Source organism: Rhea pennata, chromosome 9, assembly GCF_028389875.1.
Source record: "Rhea pennata isolate bPtePen1 chromosome 9, bPtePen1.pri, whole genome shotgun sequence".
Lineage (NCBI taxonomy): Eukaryota > Metazoa > Chordata > Aves > Rheiformes > Rheidae > Rhea > Rhea pennata.
The window spans coordinates 2,328,834-2,340,000 of NC_084671.1; the positions used below are offsets into that span (position 1 = coordinate 2,328,834).

Consider the following 11,167-nt stretch of genomic DNA (forward strand, 5'->3'; position numbering starts at 1 on the left):
GGGGGGGGGGGTTGTAGGGTCTATTCAAAAATATTGATGTTATCAACATTGTATTATTGTTTTTCTCCCTCTGTTTAGTTTCAGTGTTTATTTAAATGGCATAAATATTTTGAATTTTACTCTGTAAGCTATGGCTATATATTTTTTCCCCTCTTGAATATTTGATAAAATCTCTTGGGTACTGATTTTTCTTCTCTCTAGGATAACATATTATGGAAATTGCTTCACCTTGTGTCATGTTTCAGGTCCCTGGTTTTAGCATGATTCAATTTAGCTTCCCTTATATTCTACTGACTTCTTCAGCAGTTTTTCCAAGTTATTCTGTGTGTGCTTAGGGGCAAGAGGTAACTTCTGCTTTTCTTTCTGTGTTTGATAAAGATTCAAGAGGGTTATATAAAGGCCATTTATTAAATTTAAATTAATCAGTAATTGTCCAAACTTCTTACTGTTTTTTTTTCCCCTGAGTGAAATAAGTTTCATGTAATCAGGGTGAAGGAACTGCTGAACGTAGTAATAGCAACTTAGAAGACTTACAGTTCAGGATCAATTGCAGACCATTTGAATCTGATATTAAGTAAGAGCAAACCAACATTCACGCTATTTCTAAAAATCTTGGATTTGGTTTTTAGTAGTCTGTGAAGGATTTCCCCAACCATTCTCTCTTCTCTATGGGAGCTTGTTCTGCATGAAGGGTTAGGAAAAGAGTAGCACGAAGTCCCTAGCTTAGCTGCATCTCGTCTTGCTGAACTTTCATGCAGAAAAAAAAATTCTCAGATGAAGTATTAGGCTGGTTTTCCGGATGTTTTGTACCATCCGAATAACTGTCAGATTGCTGCCCTGTGTTTCCTCTCCCCCCCTTACCCTCTCTGAGTTTGGCATTGCGTTACTAAATCGTGTTCATTATTCTGGTCATTTATTTTATTGTTTGTTTATTGGATCTACCCATGATGGGAGAAAAGCAGTGTTTTTAGATATGGGAAGCCAGAACTGTTAAAGTCATTACAATTACTGAGAAACTCTGAGATGCATGTGGTACTGGGAATCTTTGTGTAAATTTAAAGTTCTAGATTTCAAGTCTCAAGGATTTTGATTTTGAGTGCTCTACTTCACAGGTGATCATAAAGGTTTTGTATCTCAGATGTGCTAGAAGACTCTGTTTTATTGTGTATCTTCTCTAGTATATTTTGAAGCAATTGGAGTACATAAATACAGAATCCATTTAAATTAGTTAATAGGCTTAAGCGGTAATATTGTTTGGATGTTTTATTTGTTTACTTTCAAAACATTGAACTTCTTCCTTCATGTTTATGTAAGAGAGGTAGGAGGAAATAGCTTTTTAAAAATTGTTTTCTCCTCTTTACTTTCATAGACTCCCTTTGACATAATTTCCACTTATGACCGGAGTTCTTTTTCAGAATTTTCTTTTTAACTCAAAGAAGAAAAAGCAGTAGTGTTGGAATTAAATCTGATTTAGATTAATTTGTATTTTATAATGCCTAATGACAAGCTAAGCACCTCTTAGCACATTAGCTTTGAGTAGATGATGGTTATCAAAAGCAGATAATTATCAAGCAAAGGCATGATCAAATTCCAGATGCCAATCTGTTGAAATAAAGATGATATCCAAAAAGAAGGATCTAGAGATAGCTGACTGCTCTACTTCTCCCATTGCTATCACCTTCACTATAGTTGCATTTAGCAACTATAGGCATGTTGGGTCATCATAGACTCTTTACCATTTGAAGCTCAAGAACAGAGAGGGAGTGCTTAGCGTGCTGAAGGTAAAGCCTTCCTCATCCTCTTCGCTGTCCCCCTTTGTATAATTCCTAACATCTATGGCCTATTTTCTTTCATTTCTGTCTTCTATCCCTTTTTCTCCCTTCAGCGCAGAGGTGGGGGGAGAGTCTGGACTGACATACAAGCTGAGTTTAACGTAATGAGTTTATCCTACTTTGTGTTGCCTGCGTTAGGTAAGCTAAGCAATGCAATCTGGTTGGCGTTGCTTTAAAAACTGGAATATGGTATCAAGAATTGCAAGTTAATACAAAAGAAGATTGCACTACCCAGATGCCTTACTAGCTTCTGAAGTACTCAGCAGACTGCCAAATGGATGAGCTTGGTGAATTTAATAGTCTATGGGAGGAGTTCTTTAAGGATAGGTGATAGCAAGGGAAGATGATAACTAATGAAAGGTGATAACTGATATTACTAAAGGTAACAATGGATTACAGTGGACTAGTTCAGCATGCTCTTCTTCATTAAGTGTCTGAAGTATTTAATACATTAAGTATCACCAGATGAAGTTCATAAGGAATCTCTGAAGACTTTTGAAGAGATTCAGCTGTTTCTTTTGAAGCTGTTCATATAGAATACAGGTGGGGATTGATGGCATGCAGAAGGGGAAAGTAGGAGGTGGGAGCCTACTCGGAGGAAGTAGGGCAGACCATAAGATAAGAGTAACCTGCAGAAGCATGTTAACATGAGGATAAAGGATGGGAAAATATGAGGTTCTTCCAAGAACTTCTTTTATGATTGGGTTCTCCCAGGAAGAATACTGGGACAAAAAAGGGGATTCATTTTTAAAATGATAGTTGATAGATTTTTAACAGTATTATGTGATGCACCTGTTGGATGATGCAAGAAAAATTTAAGAGAACTGCAGAATGTGAACTGAACTAGTGTGCTTTCATTTGAACTAAATTTTAAAAAAATGCAGCCTTCCAGTTTGTTGCCACTAATCTGAATGGCAGCGCAAATTCAGCTCAACTCTCAGAATTGTCACTTGGTTATCTTTACATTTTTTTAATGAGTTTAACACAGACCTACTAACAAACTTAGACTAGCCACAGTCACCTGTTTTAGAGGTAGGTATAAAATATCCCTCTGAGATGACTTGGTTTTAGGTAGCTTCACAGTAACAAAAAATTTTATCGCTGGTATTGTAGTATGATGTTAATATTGTAGCATCTTGAAGACACTTTGCTCCAAAGTGGTTTAAATAGCACAGGGTGAACTGGTCAAGGTGTGGCAACTAGGTGGTTCATTTGGAGAGGTGAGGAGTAAGAAAATAAAAAAATACTTTTAACTGCTAAGGAAGAGGAGGTCATGATTTTATTACAATCTAGATGATGCTGACAATAGATAAATTTTTATGTTGAGTGGATGAAGTAACATTCTCCATCTAGTACAGAGCTAAACAGAGAGATCTGCTATACGATCTGAACCTCTTTTGCCAAGTATTATGGCAGGCACTTGTCTTTTGTGCTTTTTCTTATCAAAGCAGGTCTTCAAGCCTAATGGAGAAATTGATGCCTCTTGTGATTAGCCTTTAGAAATCACCCTTTATGTGATTTTTTTTTTCCTTCCCCTACTAGGGCTTCGTTCATATGTTATATAGGAATTTGCTTCAGTGGGAACTAATGAAATGTGAAGAACTTGTTACGAATAATTATCGAGGAATAGTAGATACACATGAGCATATGTATTATAAGTATTCCAAAATGTATAGCAGTGTAGTGTGTATATATAGCAGTGTAATATATAGCAGTGTAGTAACTGCAAATATGTAACAGTGCAGAATTCCTTTTGCGCGTGTGTTGGTAGCCATGGGATGAGCGTTGGCAGAAAGGGAAATGTGTGCAAGCTGCTTGTGGCCCATGATGTTTAATGCATCCGTAAATGCTTGGGGAAGTCACTGAGTTGGCAACAGAGAGTTTTGGCGAGACCCTGCGCAGGGCTGCCCCTGCCATTTTGCGCTGTCCCCTTTTCCAGGTGCTCCCAGCTCCTCATTCTCTGCCTTTGGATTTCTTCTCCCCAGTTCCTTGCCTCTTCCAGTCTTGCTGTCTCAGCTTCTCACCAGTCTCCCTCCTTCCTACTGCCCCCTCTGCTGACCTCGTTTCTACTTGCCCAGAAACTGGATCCTGTTATCTCTACCCACCATCTGGTCAGGCTGTTCTTGCTTTTTGCCATCCAGTCCCAGTCCCCTTCCCGTACCCGCCAAATCTATCTTCTGCCCGGTGCAGTTCATGCTGCTCTGCTGGTTCCCAGGCTCCTTCCTCACCCAGCCCCAGCTGCCTGTTGGGAACCACATCCAGCCCAGACTTGCGTACCGTTGCTTCTTACTTCCTTCGCTCCCAGATGCTAGCTTATGCAGCTCTTCCTCCTCCTCTTCCCTTTCTTCCAGTGTCCTCCCCTGACCCGAGGAAGGTCTGGTACCTTCTGGTTTAACTGTTGGCCCCAAGATTCCAGTTTCATGTCAGGCACCTAGCAATGAGCGGTGCAAGAACAACGCATGGTGTCCAAATGTACTGAGCAATTTGTTTAGCTCAAATGTGCAAAAAGCAAGTATTGCGCCTGTGATTTCTGTGTCTGAAACTGCTGTAAAATTATAATAAGGTAAATTATTTTGGAAATCTTAAATTCTTTTTGAACAGCTAAAATATGAATATTTTGAAGAGACTAGAGACTGCATTATTCAGCTCCCTCCATTAATGGTTGGTTTTGTATGCGTACCTGCTTTGATAAGTGTGAAAGTATCTCCAAGTTAAAAATCAGAATTTTCAGCAAATACTAGTGAATGTTTCTGCTTGATTTTAGTCTTGGCAAAGGAACTAGCACTAATAAGTTTGCACTATCTCAATTAGTTACCTACATTATGGTTTTAAGTAATCCAAAGGCTGGCTACACTTGCTTAATTGAATTCATGGCTTGTTACAGGTCCCCTATGGCCATGATTCAAATTTAGCTCAGCTGCAGTGTTTTTGCCCAGCATTACCAAAAGCTGATGTTTGGACTAGCACAAATAGTATGCTTACTGTTTTTAATGTATGTAATATATGCTTTTCAAATATATGCATGTCAACTAGTATTTTACAGCACAAATTCTTGACTATGGTGGGGAAACGCAACTTCAGAACTTATGTGGTAGTTTTAAAAAATACAGAAATAAAACCAGACTTGTTTAATAAAACTAAATGTCATGCATTGGAGACTTTCAAAGGTAAATACGTATTTACACTATGTGTAAAACCTTATTACCAGATAATGATATGAAATTAATATAACTTTCTTGTGGTGTTCCTTTATGGGAGTGTTATTACATGGGATGTGTATAAAACAGCTCTTGCCTTTTACTTGCAGTGTTTTATGGTATTAAAGATTAATGTATTCTATAATAATCTATAGTTAGCTTATGCTTTAAAAATGACTTTGAATGCATTGTGGTTGAGTTGTAGCAACAGTTCCTAATTTTGCATAGCACAGTATTTGAAATGCAGTATTAATAGGAGTCTTATTTGTGTATGTATATGTGTGTGTGTATATATTTTTGTAAAACAATAAAGATAAAATGATGCCCCAGCTTTGCGAGCTGTCATTGCCTGATTGATGCACGGCAGCCTCTGGCTGGAAAGAGGTTTTCATTGCAAGTGACAGGTGCCACAAGGTTTATTTAGGACAACCTCAACCTTGTACTGGTTAGCTTGATAATGTTTGCCTTATGTATGTTCAACCACTGCATTTCCTGTGTTAGAGCCTTGTGTTACACCGATATTACTATCTGTGCTGCCTCAACTACAAATTGGATGAACAGCCAGTGACACTTTTTCAATATTATTACATTAAACCAAGTGGATTTTGATTGATAACCTAATATTCAACTAATGCAAAACATCAATCATGGCAAGTATATTAATTATTTAATATTGCAGTCTAATTCAGAAATCGATGTGCTGCATGAGGGGAAGGGAAACTCTCTGTTCCCAGAAGACTTAAGACAGAGAATGATTTAAAAAAAAAAAAAAAAATGCTATACTCTTGTGTGTTAGTTCGATACAAATCTTTATTCATTTGCCAATAATCTCTTCGCATTTTCCACTTCAGGACCATTTTTATCAGTTTTGAGACCTATAATTGAATTAAGTCTGCTTTCAGCACAGGGCAGGAGGAGTTGCACAAATATTGATGGAGTCAGGACAGGGACAGCGCGGGAGCCAGACCACTAAGCAGGGCTGGGGCGAGGCTCCCCGTCAGCCGCTTGCATCCCGCCTCCAAACAAATTCAGTTCTTTACAGCCATCTCGCACCACAGAAGAGATGCAAAAGTCTTCGTTTCTATTTCTATAAATAACATATGAACTTAGATAACAAACTCGTTTTTTCAAAAAAAATAAAATAAAATAAATAAAGAAAAAGAAAAAAGCTGTAAGAAAAGTATATCTTTTCCTGTGACTTTATTCAAGACCAGTTTGAAAGGAACAAGTGTGCAGCAGCCTTCTTGAAAGCTTTGAGTAATTATAAAGAAAAGCTTTGTGTGCAAAGCCTAAAATAATTTCTGTGGTCAAAGTATTCATGAAAGCAGTCTTAAATGCAGCACATGCAAAGCTAATTTGTCTTTGAGACTGCAGTTCTATCAGTTAAGGTAACCTGATGATAAAATACTGCCTTAAGTAGAATGAGGCTTTTAAGATGAGTATTTGGAAGAAGCTTTTTTTAATGTTTAGTACAATTTCATATTTTCTAACTATCTTTGTGTGTAACATCACATTATACTTTACATTCTCCATACTAAGTATTAGAAGGCCTGGATCAGTCTCACAGAGCTTGCTACCTTAGTGGAAAGTAACTGGGGTTTAGCCAGCATGGTTCTATATTGCTGAATAATTTGCTGAAATATATGTAATGTTATAAGTTTAAATATGCTCTACATCATATAGTTCAGTAACTAATAACTTGAAATACTTGCAGGGCAGCTTCTCCTCATTTGGCATGAATACAGCCTGTCTGCCTCAAAAAGTGCAGTTAGAGCGTGGAAGGAGATACAACTTGCAGTCAAGGCAAGCAGAAAGCAGCTGCCTCTGTTCAGTGGTGTGGGTTCTTCCATCTGTTTTGCTTTGTTTTTTGGTTTGGGTTTTGTTGTTTTTGTGTTTGAAGTGGCAGAGAGCGGGCATCTAACACTTCCCATGCTTGAACTGGACAAGCCGTTTATCCTTGCTCCGGCTGGCAAGCCGGCCCGTATCGGCACCTAGCAGGATGTGTTGAGGATTAAATTTCACTCTGAATTGTCTTTGCTTTTAAATGTTTTTACTTTGTTAGTTTGGTCCACTTTTGCAATCCTGTTTATGTGGCAGCATTTTTTGTATTTTTCCTATCTGCACACTTGTATTTTTCTGCTGTCGGAAGTGAAATGCAAAGTTCCAGTGTGCCTAATGAGTATCCAATTCATTGATTGAATCACCTTTGTCGACATTCATAAAGTTTATTCTTGAAGCAGTGGCAACACAGGGCTGTAAAGCCGTTGAATGTGGATTTGATAAGACAGTGCATAATGATAGTGTTTCATTAATTTCAATATGAAGTGGGATATTAAATTTAAAAAGTGTTTAAATGAATGTCTTGTGCATTGCTAAAGTTCATAGCAATTGTAGGGCAGGTAGAATATAAGGATTTGAGTAAATCTGCAGTTATTCATTTGGATGGTGGATACTCTTTATAGTAATGGTTAAAGAATAAAAAGTAAGCGTTTTACATATTCAAGAAATTACATGGTTTTGACGTTTCTGAGAAAACATAAATCATTGTAGACAAGGGTTTAGCAACTATTTAGAACTTTTTTTCTTCTGTTGTAGGGACTCTGGAAACATCAAAGCTGGATTAGAACATCTGGTAAGTTTTAATTTTCTCTTGAACATTTGCATCATCTTTGATATCTGCATTCCAAATGAACACTTTTGAATGAGCTTTGAATACCTTGAATTGAGAAAATCAACCATTTCCCAGAGGGTCAGCTTACTGTTATTATGTGAAGGCACTTACATTTTCATTTATCTTACCATTTCAAGGGAATTTTAATTTTTTTAAATTACTTTTTTTGATGTAGAGATGAAATAAAATGGACTACAATCCTTGGATTGATGATTGCCTTAATTATAAACAAAAATTGTTTCGTGTTGGATTTTTTTGGCATATTCTGATCTGAAAACAACAAACTTGTGATAAAAAAAAAACACACACAATCAAATATTGCATGCATAAATATGGTATGTTTTAGTAATTTGGAGTCTTTGAAAGAAGTGCACAGCTTTGTCTTTTTCTGTTGTCTTTGCTTTATGAATAATGTATTGACTTAAATTCCATTCAGTGCTGCAACATAAAATAATAATTGAGATGCAAAATATTTTTGGTTTAAGTAAACATATTCAAACCACAAGTGATAGCAAGACATACTTAGCATTAAAAACTAATCAGTTGATGAAAACTGGAAAAAAACACAATATTGTCACAAGTCTGAAACTCATTGAGCTTAGAATGCTAGTATCAGCAACCATCAGAACATTAAGTAGTTCATCTGAACAGGTTACTAAATCCCATTAAATCAAAATATTCACAGCTAATGGTACATATACTTCTCTCAGTATATCATGGGAAATGTTTAAATTCATGTTTAATTTTTCATAAGACGTCTAAATATAAACTGTTCTATACTGCTATTAAAATAAAATTTTATCCCAGTCTGTTGCATGTGGATTTTAAATTGCTTTTCATTGTTGCTTTCCATTTTGGGAATCATTTAAAAAATAGTATTTGTAGGAGCTTATGTACCAATATCTGGGATTAACAGCAGGAAGAAAAGGACATATATTCTGGCATAGTTTCCCTTTTGTAGTGGTGGCATATTAAATGTTCTATTGCAACTAGTATTTTGAATCTGTAAACGGAACAAATAGCTGAGTGTTGTGAATGGTACTTAGAACAGTTTGAGAATGAATCTTGTTTGCTAGTTTCATAGGTATCTTGCATGCTAGTTGAATCTCTTAAATAAATTTTTAAAACGTTTCATTCCCCTGCTGGTGTCAGGCTGTTGTAATCTGATGGGTTCAGGGAATGTTTCTAATGCATTATAAAGATGCTGTAGTCTTGACAGATGACCGTGACTGGTACTTTTTCTAAATTGGGAATGCTGCAATAGCTGGGGCTGCAGATCTGATTTATAATGTCACCTCAAAGCAGCGGGTTTGGCAGGAAGAGTGCTCTGGCTTTGAGTCGCTCCTGGCAGGGCTGGAGGTGGTGTCCCAGGAGGTTCACTGGCGCTTGGCGTTTTGCTGGGATTTTGGGAAGGATGCTCGGCAGAGTAACAATACCTAAAGCTCTTTGGCATGGTAATGCACGTGTTTGAATAAAACTTCATCGTCATTGGATAGGTTAGTTGTATTTCTGTGAAAGATCTATCAGAAACCTCCAGGTTCTTGAGCCTTTTTGCCTTTTACCCTGTGATCCTAGAACATCTGTCCTGGGAATGGATGCTGAAGCAAATCCACTGTTTCCCAAGACAAACACAGATGGGAGTATTTGTGCCAAAAACTGTGTTATATCTCAATGTTACGTCCGACAAGTTCATGAAGATCAATAAATGGTAGGGATATTCCTCAGAAGAATTAAGCCACCTGATTGCACTAGTTCTGCTACTTAAACTACTGCATCTCCATGTACCCATAAGGAATTTTTGGCCCTATTTTTTTTTCAAAGTTGGCAATGAAAGAAGAAGAGCCTTTATATTGATTGGATAATCTCCATGTCAAGTCTTTGAGATATTTACATATGTATATGTGTGTATGTATTTATACGTGTATAAATAAGGGTGTTTTCCAATTTGTAATACAATCTTTACTTGGCCTGTATGTTTTCATTACTTTTAGCTGTATGCCTATACCATTCATGTGATACTTGTTTAAGTACGTGTATAAGTAGCATCTGCTATCCTGGTATCTAGCATCTAGCTGCATGAGGAAATTAAATTAAGTAGTATAACTACTACTTTAGCAAAAGTGATAAATATTTTACAAATTACAATTTGGAATTAGTTTCAAGCTAAAAATAGTTTCTGTAGCAAGCAAAAGTATTTGGAGAGCTTCGCGCACGTTCCTGTGGCTGTTTCTCAGCTCCAGGTTTCCAGCGCGCAGGATAGAGCTGTCCCTCCTGAACGAGCTGCTCTGCTTCCGCACCCTGCGGGAAGAGAAGGGCTGTCCAGCCTGCCTGTCTAGCTGAAAAGCAGGTCAAAACTGCCCTCCCTTGGGGCCACGAATAGCTAAATCTGCTCAGAAGCTTTTTTTTTTTTTTTTTTTTTTTTTTTTTTTTTTTTGCCTAGTTAAAAAGGAGAATGAAACGGATTTTAATGGGGAAAATTAGATGTGTATTCCAGAAGTTTTGGTTATTAGCTGCTGAATTATATTTAGCTAATTCTTTTTTTGAGCACAAATTTTGAGAAACTGTAGCAACGTTGGGATAGAAGATTGAATATTTGTCACTCTGAACAGGCCCGGTTTTCTATTAATAGCTATACTAGAAAAGAACCGTGGAGCCATACGTGTGGTTTATTCTGCAGAGGTATCTCATTTGTGTCTTTGTGCAACATTTCAAAGCAATAACGTGCTTGTCCTTGTGGTCAAGCAGCAGAGTCTGTCCATTTTAAATGATGAAGAGCAACCTGTCATTAATAGCTTGTTTAGCCCATCAGTGGTTTGTAGGCGTATAGATATTGTCTGGCAGCCATGCCGGCACTCGCGGTGTTGCATGTTAATCAATAACCACCAGCAGGTGTGGGTAAAGCTCTTCCGAAGCTGCCTCGGGCGCCGCGTGTGCGCCGTGCTGCCCGCAGAGCTGCTCTCCTCTTCACTACTTGCGCTTTGAGGTGCCTCATACGGGATATCGATACTGTATTTGCAAGATCACTGATTCATGGTGACTAGTATAGATTAACCCCATCTGGACAGTTCTTGGTTTATACAAAGTTTTTCTACCGAAGAGCTGTTAAAAAAAATCCTCCCCTTATGCAGAAAGTGGTAGGTACCACTATTTTTTCTTTCTTGGCATGTGATTTCAGTGGTCGACTTTGCCCTGACTTTCACTGGCTCTGTATCGGACTGGTGTATCAGACTTGGGGATTACAGAGCAGCATCCTAACACAACTTCTGAGCAGCAATGCCGATCAGAACTGTTGGCTTTCTAATAAGCTATAAAACTGAGCAGCCAACTATTTGTATTCACAAACAATTAATTAACACTCTTAATATGAGTAATTATGTTTATCTTAGTATCCTGGCAAAATTCCATGTTGGTCAATTATACTCTGCAAGCTTGAATTTGCTCTCATTCAGTCCCTGTTGGATGGGTTG

At 37.6% G+C, this 11,167-nt stretch overlaps 1 protein-coding gene across 1 annotated transcript in view; it reads left to right on the top strand.

Moving 5' to 3' along the window:
• The window catches only part of RSRC1 (arginine and serine rich coiled-coil 1), a 169,002-nt gene that overhangs the window by 77,651 nt on the left and 80,184 nt on the right, over window positions 1–11,167 (top strand). Inside the window, exon 6 of the mRNA XM_062583147.1 lies at window positions 7,625–7,661. Within this exon, the coding sequence (XP_062439131.1) occupies window positions 7,625–7,661 (37 nt within the window). The remainder of the gene's footprint in view (window positions 1–7,624; window positions 7,662–11,167) is intronic.